The 12,626-nt window shown below is 41.7% G+C and overlaps 1 protein-coding gene across 1 annotated transcript in view; it reads left to right on the plus strand.

Moving 5' to 3' along the window:
- Positions 1-12,626, plus strand: part of LOC105018145 (neural-cadherin) — a 97,881-nt gene that overhangs the window by 58,003 nt on the left and 27,252 nt on the right. Inside the window, exons 22-27 of the mRNA XM_013138773.3 lie at positions 5,648-5,874; positions 6,192-6,469; positions 9,306-9,520; positions 11,109-11,236; positions 11,362-11,489; positions 12,093-12,216. Of these exons, the coding sequence (XP_012994227.3) occupies positions 5,648-5,874; positions 6,192-6,469; positions 9,306-9,520; positions 11,109-11,236; positions 11,362-11,489; positions 12,093-12,216 (1,100 nt within the window). The remainder of the gene's footprint in view (positions 1-5,647; positions 5,875-6,191; positions 6,470-9,305; positions 9,521-11,108; positions 11,237-11,361; positions 11,490-12,092; positions 12,217-12,626) is intronic.

Here is a 12,626-nt window from a genome sequence, read left to right on the forward strand (position 1 = left end):
CAATAATTTACTAGCCATCAAAAAACGTCAGCGCATTGGAGGGGAAGACTCACAGTCGGGCTGTTGAACCTCCTTCTCCAATGAGCTTTCGTGGTCCGCCTCTTGAAGCACTTCCTCCAATGAGCTTTCGTGGTCCGCCTCTTGAAGCACTTCCTCCAATGAGCTTTCGTGGTCCGCCTCTTGAAGCACTTCCTCCAATGAGCTTTCGTGGTCCGCCTCTTGAAGCACTTCCTCCAATGAGCTTTCGTGGTCCGCCTCTTGAAGCACTTCCTCCAATGAGCTTTCATGGTCCGCCTCTTGAAGCACTTCCTCCAATGAGCTTTGATGGAAATTCTGGAAACAGGAAGAGAAGATGTTTGGACTGGTGAGCTTTACAGCCACTTAGTTTTTTAACTTAATATAGTATGTAAATTCACATCAGAAACAGTCTCCCTACAGGTCATGTGGTCATTAGAAACATCAGGCTCCAAACAAGTAATAACCCACCCATTGTTCATTAACTATCGTCTACAACTTTTGCTCCTCCTACCAGCAGGGTGGCTTTATTACTGCCCCCTGTTTGCTGGGTCAGGGGAAGATGATCTAACAAAGGTTATGTTGACATTAGCTCTGGAGTCTGAATGTGTCAACATTAATTACTTTTTGCATTTGGTTTGTTTTTTTCTCTCTCTCTGTAACTCATCTTTAACCCATACCCAGGGCCCATTAAGATCAACAGTTTGGGGAATGCAAACACGAGAGACAGATATTAACTTGGAATTTACAAAACATGAAACGCTTATTGAAGTTATTCGGAAATTAAATTAATATTTTGAACACTTTTTTTATAAAACTAATTAACTTGCCCAACATTACCATAAGAAGTGAACAAAATGCATCAGTGTTTTTTTTGGTGCACGTTAGATACCATTTTTATATAGCCATTAGTGATGGAGCTAATGATAAGAGTTTTGCGGTGGATGAAAAGGCTTTATAAAAATTGTCTCACTTAAATGTTAACAACAAAGTAGCCCATGTCTACCCAGCTCAATGACACTAAAATGATGGATCTAGTGGTGAGCACACTCATATGAGGCCCAGAATAGACAGACAAGACTGATTTAATTCAGTCAATCTATTTGGGAGACAAGCCGTTTTATATTTATAATTACATACAAAGTATAAATACAACATAACAGAAAAACATATTCTGCATGTCCCGTCGCTGATTAAATAATAATGTATTATCTGCTTCCTGTCGCCCATCAACCAGTTCTTCCCCGTTACAGACAAAGGTATTTTATCTATTGTTATGCGGCTCAGGTTTGATGCAATAATAAAAAGCAATTTCTAGTGATAATTGTCGGGGAGCATCAGGAGAATGTCCTAATCAGTATGTTTACGTGTGCCTTAGGTAACCTTAAAATAATGTGAGTCATATTATAGTCTTCAGTAGTTTTTGCAGTACTGTATTATACACAGTGACTGTTTCTTTGTATAACGTAGAAAGGAATGTCAGATTATAGACTACATTATCTGCGTCCTTGACCTTATTATGTTATTTGTATGATTCTAGTCTAAATGTTACACCGAAATACAAAGAACACATACGTTCCAGTTTAAATTCAATATTGTGGAGTGCCTTGGTCACAACTATGAATCTAAAAGCATGTGAGAAGGAACACAGTAACAGCATTATTTTCTCTGAAGGAAAAAACTACTTAAGATGTTGACATGTGCAGTCAAATGAAGAAATGAGAAAAGCGCTAATGGCATTAAATGAATAGTGATAATATGATGGCAGCCAAAACAGATTTATTTGTCAGTTATTGAAGTCATTGTGGCTGTGGTACCTTAGTGTAGATGTGCACATTCTGCTGACCAGGCCCAACGATGTTAGGAAAAGTAGAGGCAATGAGGAGAATGAGGACAACAGTTTACATGCCCTCCTAAACCTTAACTGGGATTATGCAAAATAACAGAATTAATTGGTTTTACAGAGGTTATTATTACTGTGATTAAATTAACTCAGATATTAGAAAGCCAGATCTTATTCTGTACACATTAACATCTCTATACGCTATAACATTTCTGTATTCTTAACATCTCTATACGCCATAACATCTGTGTACACCATAACATCTGTGTACACCATAACATCTGTGTACACCTAAACATCTGTGTACACCTAAACATCTGTGTACACCTAAACATCTGTGTACACCTAAACATCTGTGTACACCATAACATCTGTGTACACCTAAACATCTCTATATACTTCAAGGATCTATGGATCTGAAACCAGTCATTTAAATTCTGAGGCTCCTCCAAAAGATCCAAGCATTTTATGATGAAAGAAGGAGCTCACCTTCTCACATTAAAAAGCTAAGTACTTTAAAACAAGTCTTTAATTAACGTACAATATTTTCTTAGCAGTAGTGTGTAGCTACCACACAATATATTGTAATGTATTTGGACTTTTTAATCTTTGGGTCAATTTTATTTGAATGACAGCTTGCAATATTATTATGCATACCAGGTCACCATCTTCACTTTGTGTGAATGAAATTATACCTTTCTATCATTTCTGATGTTATTAGAAGAGACGCATAGTGTGTCAACCTCTAAATATGTTCAACTGTGAAGTTGTCAAACTATGTTACACCAGACCCAGAGAACCGGTCTCACTTAAAATAAGTGTAGCCTCCATGCAGTCATTGTAATGGGACTGTTAAATTGTCAATGTGTATCTAATAAATCGCTGTATACCCAAATATATGTAAGAATATATTTCCCTGACAATGATTGCTCTTGAAATGCTCAATATAATCGTGTATTAAAACATTCTAAAATATATACGTACACAACATTGATTGGTTAAAATTATAATCTTTCAAAAGACTATGAACATAAATTAATTCACTGGTGTAAATGTCTTTGGATATTGGTGTCTGCTGAATAACTATTTTCTAAAGTCCACTTGTTACCATTATATACATGATACGAATCAACATCTGCCAAGGCAAATGTGTATTGTATGTCTCTTCCCTGTTATTTGTTAAGCATCAACCTTGATTTCTGAAGAAGTGTACATTGAATCTTAGCTTTTTAACTAATTAATCTATATGTTGGTCTGATGTTAACTCTTGGGCGTACAAAGATATAGCCCCGGATCTTTTATGAATAGCCCCGGATCTCCAATGGGCCAAAAAATATTAATTGATATTAATTGATCTATTAATTACTGATTACTGATCTAGTAATTCCGATCACGCTTTATGGCAATGTAGACTTTGCTAGGGTGTACCTCGACATTTTCCGCATGCACATTCTAAACCCAGTACTTTGTGTTGTGGGGCTAAGCCCTGAATGTACAAACCCGATTCCCAAAAAGTTGGGACACTGTACAAATTGTGAGTAAAAAAGGAATGGAATAATTTACAAATCTCATGAACTTATATTTAATTCACAATAGAATATAGATAACATATCGAATGTTGAAAGTGAGACATTTTGTAATGTCATGCCAAGTATTGGCTCATTTTGGATTTCATGAGAGCTACACATTGCAAAAAAGTTGGGACAGGTAGCAATAAGAGGCCGGTACAAGTTAAATATACAGATAAGGAACAGCTGGAGGACCAATTTGCAACTCATTATGTCAATTGGCAACATGATTGGGTATAAAAAGAGCCTCTCAGAGTGGCAGTGTCTCTCAGAAGTCAAGATGGGCAGAGGATCACCAATTCCCCCAATGCTGTGGCGTAAAGTAGTGGCGCAATATCAGAAAGGAGTTTCTCAGAGAACAATTGCAAAGAGTTTGAAGTTATTATCATCTACAGTGCATAATACTGTGACGCCATGTCATCCGAACAAAAGAGGACAAGGATAACCCAAGCTGTTATCAGCGCTCAGTTTAGAAGCCTGCATCTCTGATGGTATGGGGTTGCATGAGTGCTTGTGGCATGGGCAGCCTACACATCTGGAAAGGCACCATCAATGCTGACAGTTATATCCAAGTTCTAGAAAAACATATGCTCCCATCCAAATGTCGTCTCTTTCAGGGAAGACCTTGCATTTTCCAACATGACAATGCCAGACCACATACTGCATCAATTACAAAGAAGACCTAAGACAGTTGAACAACTAGAAGCCTATATTAGACAAGAATGGGACAACATTCCTATTCATAAACTTGAGCAACTTGTCTCCTCAGTCCCCAGACGTCTGCAGTCTGTTATAAAAAGAAGAGGGGATGCCACACAGTGTTAAACATGGCCTTGTCCCAACTTTTTTGAGATGTGTTGATGCCATGAAAGTTAAAATCAACTTATTTTCCCCTTAAAGTGATACATTTTCTCAGTTTAAACATTTGATATGTCATCTATGTTGTATTCTGAATAAAATACTGAAATTGGAAACTTCCACATCATTGCATTCTGTTTTTATTCACAATTGTACAGTGTCCCAACTTTTTTGGAATCGGGTTTGTATTATGATCATAGCGATGCCTCTGCGAGTGACATACCTTCTGGAATTATGGCCTTCTGGAAAAAGTTCAACCTTGGTTTCATCAGACCATAACATATTTTCCCACATGCTTTTGAGGGACTTGATGTTTGTTTTTGCAAATCCTGAACAGATGAACTTTATTTGTGATTGATCAGAGTCACTTTACATGATGGCAGGTGTGTAATGACTTCTATATAACATGAGTTTGAATGTGATTGGTTAATTCTGAACACACCCACATCCCCGGTTATAAGAGCGTGTGCACACTAATGGAACCAAGTTATTGTAATGTTTTTATTTTTCATTTATTTTTCAAGTACAAGTTCTATATCAACAAGCTCTATGTCACTTCAGACCATTCTTCCTTCAGATGTAAATACTTCCTGAAATTCTGTCATGCTAAATTGTTCTATAGTACACTGTCATAGTACTAATGCAATGAAATGCCTTACATGGTTTTATTTTCTCAAAATGGTGTTGTAGGCCAAAAAGGTTTTTGAACCTCTGGCTTACATCAATCCAAAGATTCTGTTTGCTAAAGATACTAATTATGTCTCCCTTTTTTGGAGGGAAGGGGTAGATAAGCTTTAAAATTTGCAGATTTAATTTACATTTTATCAGATCACTTGCCCCATTTCTAATCCATTATACCGAATTTCCAAGTATATTGGACAATCAACCATTCACTCTAATCTTAATTGCAACCCACAAATGTCCACATATTAACCCATTTTTAATGGGAGGACATTTGTTACATTCTGTTTTCTATTCACAATTTTTCTTTTTGTACGCAACCTGTTATTTTATTGTCATGTTGTGTACAAGGTTATTCAAGCTAACTTTGTACCATTTGTACAGAGTATGCCCTAAAAATACCTCCGTATTTCATACAAATACATCTGTCTATATTTGGACCAAACAACCATTCCTACACCTGACTTGAAAAGTGAGCCTCTGATGGACAGTACTAAGAGATATGATCTATTGATTCTTTTTCTCTGTGGCAGAGTTTACTCAAGGTTGACTGTTAAAACCCCTGTATTTAGTTCTTTAGTTTCTAATGCTGGAAGTGTTTGTGTGTGTGTGTGTGTGTCCCTCTCTGTTTATGTATCTGCCTGTGTGTGTGTTTGTGTGTTTGTGTTTTTCCTTCTTGCAGGCATCACTGCCAGGGAGTTTATTCAGTCTCCAGTGGATGAGAGGAGTCGACAGGATATGTTCCGGGGCTTCCTGTCTGAACACCTGTCCATTAGATCAGGCGCCATCAATATCTTCAGCCTGACAGATGTAACACCAAAGACGCTGGACGTGCGCTTCTCTGTGCATAGCGATGGCTATATGCGCCCTGAGAAAGTAAATGGATACCTGGCGGCACATAAAAAGAAGGTACACACCTCAGTGTTTTCCCTCTTGAAGATTGGGATCTTCACATACATCTCTGTGTGTGTCGCGGAGCTTGGCACTCTTGAGCCACAGGATGCAATGTGTATTCATATCTTTTTTTTCCATTACAGTTTTTTGCATCAACCTGTGTCTTCATACCTGCTTCTTCAATCCCTCTCTATATCTTCCTCTCCTCCTCCCGCTAGCTATCCATCCCTCACTTCCTACACTCTTTTCACTTGCTCTCTCAGTTCTGTCATTTATTGAAAGTGAAGCTGCCCTGTGAGAGGACCGTGCCATCTCTCTGTCTCCCTCTCCAGCTGCAGTCTGTGCTGCGGGCCAACGTTTCCCAGGTGCTGCTGGATGACTGTGTGTACACGGACTGCAGGGCGGATGGTGGCTGCTCCACACACCTTAGCGTTAGCGACACGCCCACTCTGGTGGACGCTGGGAAGGCGGCCCTGGTGTCCGTGACGGTCACGTCCTCTGCCGTGTGTGGCTGCTCCGGCAGAGACCGTGTCCACCAGGAGTGCTCGTCATACCCCACCAACCCCTGCTTCAATGGAGGCACCTGTGTGGATACCCTCAGTGGGTACAGGTGAGAGTCAGGAGCAGAGCAACACGGTCACCGAAGAACCAGGTCAACTGGCTTGTTTGTATCGGGTTATGTGGGGGCAGAAGGGGTCAAGGGCAGATTGTTCATCACCGTGTGTCTGACCTTTCAAGTTCAGGTCAGTTATACTAAACAACATTGTACAACATTGTAACATCTAGGGATGTCACAAGAACCGAGACGCACCAAGGCGATGCCAGTACCAAGTCGATGATCAGGGAGTAGAACATTAGCAGAAATCACTATGCAAACGGTGCCTTCAAACTAACGAGGCAAAATGAGGAAACACTTCCAAGTTAGCGAAGCACTTCAAAGACAGACATGTAGATTTATTTAAAGAATTCAAGGTGAGTGAGCTTCAATTCACGTTACATTAACAACATATCCAAAGTATTATCCTTGTTATATCCTTATCCGGAAATATGGTACCAATATTTTTGTTGAAACAGCTGGCATTGCTGTGTAGCCTAGCCAACTATGTTCCATAAGACATTTGCAATGGCTTAACATCTTAAACCAGGCCTAGAATGTCGCTAGGTGGCCAAGGAGGCCAGACGAGATTGGAGGTGTGGCCATGCAAGACTAGCAGTGGCTAAAGGCTAACGTAATGTAACCATAGCTTGTAGTAGTAGGCTAGCGTCTTACTGTTCAGTCTGTGTCATCTGTCATCAAAATATAACTTTAGCATTTCAATTAAATAATTTCTGGACTCATGGTCTGTCACCATGTCAGTACATTTAAAATACTGCTTGCACTCTGAGTAGAGGTGTGTGTGTGTAGCCTCTGCTGTTTATTTTATTATATATTTTTTTTACTGTGGTATCGAATTGGGTATTGAGAATCGTGAAATTTGGCTGGTATTGGTATTGACTACTACATATATTGTGACATCCTTAATCACATCCCTAGTGTGTTTAATCTATTATAACATATCAACATTACCCTTGATAGGAGACACTCGTGAGAGATCTTGTCAGAAGGAAATCTAGACGCAAGAAGATATACACAAATATATATCTGAATAATTAAGAGAACATTTGGGGGGGGGGATCCAGACTTGAATAACAATATTTTCGGGGATAAAAATTCAACAAATCGATGATAAAATGGTCATTGAATGATACGCTAACAGCCTTGAATGCTAAACATATACAGTAGTCAGAAATCAATAAACGGCCCGGACACGACCCATGTGGGCGTGTCACCGAGAAAATAGCATGTAGCTAATTTAATGAGGATTAATGGTGGGATTTCAGAAATGTAGGCCAGTAAGATTACAAAAAGCACTACCCACCACCCTCTCAAGCCTTGACAACTTCTCACAATCCCACTTAATCCCATTTACATGAACATGTAAAGTTACATTAGTCAGACACACACACACACACACACTCCCATCCATCTTAAAACTATGTGGCCCAAGGTTCCCAATCACAGGGTGATGCCCAAATGGCACCCTATTCCCTACACAATGAACACTTTCAGTATGTGGACAACGCAATGAGTATTCAGTATGTGCGTGACAAATCCAGTTTTGGGCCCATCCCATGTACAGGCGCCCTGGTAGCCAGTCTGAGGCACTGCCTTGTCAGTTTGTGTCAGTCAGAGAGGAGAACTATGGAGAGAAATGTTCCCTGTACTCCGGAGCCTGTAACGGATGGGCTTTGCTCGTGTCACATGTAGCATGCCCAGAAAGGTGTGCGTGTGCGTGCGTGAGGTGTTCTTCCAGTGTGTGTGTGTGTGTGAGTGCGTGTGCACAGACACTTTTTTCTCAGAGCCATCCCCTGTCTCTCTCTATTTGGATCAGTATTCCTGACGTGTGTTGGCCCTCTGCAGAATAAACAGAGTAGGAGATGGGTAGAAAAGAGAAAACAGCCCCTAACATTACACGGCAGCGCACTCCGCTTGGATATGCCTGCTGTAGGAAAATAGATGGCTCTGACATTATCTACCGAGCCAGTTTCTCACATCACGTTTCAACAGGGTGTGAGAATGTTCCCACAGTGTTGTTTCTATTCCTCTTCATATCAAGGCGACTTTTGGATGATTGTTTTCGGCTTGGAGATGCCCTGGTGGAGGGGATGCCATTAAGACACTGCATTCCTCCTGCTTTATTCTGAGATTCTGTGCTTGTCATGGTTCATAGATGTTCTGTAATCAAGGCGAAGGAAGGGATAGGAGAGGTAAACACAGAGAAAGCAGAGTGGTTCTGACTGCATAGCACACACACACACACTAACTAAACCGTGCAAGAGAATCTGCGCAGCAGAGTAATGGGACCGCGACAAGCAGAGATTGAGAATTAGTGATACAGGCTGCCTATGAAACTATGAATCATGTTCATAATCATCTTCAAACAAAGGGATCTGATGTGTGAACCAATCCGCATTGGCATCTTGGATTTTTTTTTTTTTTAAGCTCCACACCATGTGACTTGGAGGACAACATTAGAATGCTGTTAAAGTGCATAGAAATAAGTGTCTCTATCTGATGTACCCACAGCCACGTTTAAGATGCACCTGATGTGTTTCATACCAAGCACAATTGCTGCTGTGTAAAAGCTCTGCTTGCTGCATCACCCGGGTGTTTTTGATCAGACTTCATGTTGTCTTATTAATCCACCACTTCTGTTTAAGAGCTATGTATTCATTTGCAAAGCCTGTCATTTCCCGCAGCACTTTACACACGCGCACACACAGATGTGACAATACAGCCAGCCAGCCAGCCAGCCAGCCAGCCAGACAGCCCCATCATAGACATACGGTAAAAGCACTGTTAATGTTCTCTGGGGTGTTTTTCTGTTTTTTCAATGCTAACACAGATGCAAGTGCCAACCACAGCACGAAGGTCCTGAGTGCCAGCAGACTAGACGAAGTTTCCTTGGCAACGGCTATGCCTGGTTTCCTCCCATAAGGCCATGCTTTAATAGTCATCTTTCCTTGGAGTTCATCACCGAGGCTGAGGATGGCCTGCTGCTCTACAGCGGCCCACTGACCACCTTGCTGCCCGGAGAGCCAGAGGACTACATGGCCCTTGGTAGGGTAATGTGCGACCCACCCAGGATGTGAACCCAGCGCTAAAATCATATTGGCCCTCTGACCTAAAGCCTATAGGAAGTAACTGATCCCGCCAAATGTGACCCACAGGATTTTTAACTCAGGTCATCTGAATTCTGTTTTTTGGAGGGAAAAACAATGCTCACCTAGAGCGACCTACAGTTAGTGAATTACAGTTAGTGAATTACAGACTGCTAGGTGGAACAACAACACAACTTGAAGTAGTTATCGGCGAAGTCAGTCCAAGAAGTGAAACTAAAGATGTTCTCTTTTTAAATTATTTCACTAATACGGTTTGTTTAGCATGCTGGTATGAAACGTTGTACTTGGTGTTGTACCCCTGCAATTATAGCCTAAACGTACCAAATTACTTATATTTTTCTCACTTTTGCTTTTTAACAAAATGATAACATTCCTTTTCACTCGGAAAGGACCAGGGGACAGCCATCTCGAAAAGAAATCTAAAACATAAGCAAATGGGTTTTACCTGCCAAGATGGTGGACACTAATGAAGTTCACAATCAGGACTTGCAAAAACGCTACGTGCCCAGACACTGGCTTCACTCAAGCATATGGGCAAGATTGTCTCCCATTCCCAGGCCATTACAAATGCGATTTCAATCAAATTTATTTTATTAAGCCCAGAAACTCAAAAGAGCAAACAACTAAAATTGTTGATACACAGATGGAAAAAAGACACAACTCACTACCAGGTTCTAAACCTATGAAGAAGTTTAGGCTACACCTCATCATAGACACCAAAGAGATTATACTTTAGCAAATGCTGAAAGGTTCGGACTATGTCAGTTCGGACTATGTCAGTTCGGACTATGTCAGTTCGGACTATGTCAGTTCGGACTATGTCAGTTCAGACTATGTCTCTTATGTCGGTGATTCGTTCCAGAATAATGGAGCTCTATGCCTACAGGTGTTTGTTTTGAAAGTCTGGGTACAGTAAGGAGGCCTGAGTCTTGGTGTTCTCCTTTGATGCGTCAAACTAAGCAGCACAGTCTAGGTCCGGACTGTGTCTGTCATCAAACTGAGCAGCGCAGTCTAGGTCCGAACTGTGTCTGTCATCAAACTGAGCAGCACAGGCTAGATATGGACTGTGTCTGTCATCAAACTGAGCAGCATTCTAGTTCCGGACTGTCTGTCATCAAACTGAGCAGCACAGTCTAGGTCCAGACTGTGTCAGTCAAGCGGCTGGGAGGCTTCATCCTCCCATAATAGCACTACACTGGCATAATTTTACCAGGGTAATATGTTAAGTCCAACATCTACCTGGGAGCAATTAGGGTTAGAGACATAACTAGCCAACAACTAACACTGTTAGTTTACTGGCCCAACAAAATTGACCGCTAGGCTACCCTGTTACCAGTGACTTCCTGTTGTAAAGAGTGTGGAAAAAAAAGTACACTGGTTTGAGGTTTTTCACAGTTTTTCACAGTAGCCCAGCCAGAGCATCAGAACAGCCTTCTACAAAACATTTTCCGTTTGACCATGTATGTCTGTGGGTGGAACGGCATGATGACGACGACGCTGATGCCAATGATGTTTTTTCTCCTCAGAGCTGATTGGTGGAACACCAAGCCTGAAAATCAACCATGGTTCTGGAACCCTCGTCTTGCAGCTCCCTGGCAACGTGGTTGTGTCAGACCGACGTTGGCACCGACTGGATGTCAGGAGTAATGGCTGGGTGAGTGGACCACTGAAACGTGTGGCAGTGTTCTTAGAACACATCCTTCCGTGTCCTTATGTGTGAGAAACACATGTGCAAACACACAAGACTGTAACCTACCTCTTCCCCTCGTGATTTTTCAGGAAGTCCGGTTAACCTTGGACCGCTGCTCCAGTGCCATCGTTATGGAGACGGAAGGCGTGGACAGTTGGGCCATGACAGAGGACCGATCCTCCTGTGAGGTCAGAGGATTCACACCCAATAGGGACAGGTAATTTCCTTTGAGGTCACGCCAATTACACCGTCCCAGCAGCCAGGTTATTGCAGATCCAAAATGGCTCCTCTGAAATGCATGAGTATCCACCACACCGTTGTCGTGCCTCCTTGGAGGTCTCAGGACTTTTGTATTTGGTTTGAATGGACTTCTGGCTCACAGATTCTTTATGGATGTTACATTTCATAAAGAATCTCATGCACTACAATACCAATCTAGTGAGCGTCGTTGGGTAAGTTATTTGATAGCTTCTGATTGGTTTGGAGGCCCCATGGGCGATGCAAATTGGCCAGCCACGCCCTGAGAGAGTGGAGGCATTGTCAGCGGGAATTTCCTGGTCTCATAAAGCTCTGGGTGCCTGCAAAAGCTGAAGTCGTTCGGTGAGTGAGTGTGCCATCACATGCATTGACCCATGGATTGGTGGGTGCATGAATTGGTGGGTGGTTGAGTAGGTGGTTGGATTGATTAATGGGTGGGTGGGTGGATGGATGGATTGGTAGTTGGGTGGATGAATTGGTGGGTGGGGTAGATAGATGGGTTTAATGGAAGGCATGAACAGTGTGACTGACAAAAGTGTTAAGTGTTGCCTTTATTTAATAGGTACCTGAATGGGAGTCAGGTGTTGCAGCTGGGCGGAGTCAACGAGAACATGTCCTATGAGTATCCACAGCTACAGCATAAGCACTTCACTGGCTGCCTGCGTAACCTCGTTGTGGACAGTAAGGTAAGACCTATGCCCTAACACAATGAGAACAAGACAGTCTACCTCTCGAATCCACCTTGGCTCAAGACACCGCCGTTTTCCTAATCTTCTCACTCCTTTACCTGTTTCGTTGATAGCTGTAAGGTTTTTTAAGACCAGAGTCCTGAGGGAATGTGAATGGGACCTCAAGGCTAATCCAGTAGCATCTTCTGAATGCTGATGTCTCTCTGTGAACACATTCCCCTTTGGCCAGGATCTTTCAGTGCTTTAATGTCAGAGATGTTCTGACAGGATGTATTCTCCTTCAAGTTCTTTCTCCTTTTTCTTATGCCCATGGTCTTTACTTCTTACCACTTTAGGCTTCAGGAAGGGATGTATTGTGCGTTATTGAGGATAAGCTTGAAACGTCACGTCATCTCTTACTTTTTTCT

The sequence above is a fragment of the Esox lucius genome, chromosome 19 (genome assembly GCF_011004845.1).
Source record: "Esox lucius isolate fEsoLuc1 chromosome 19, fEsoLuc1.pri, whole genome shotgun sequence".
NCBI classification, from domain to species: Eukaryota; Metazoa; Chordata; class Actinopteri; order Esociformes; family Esocidae; genus Esox; species Esox lucius.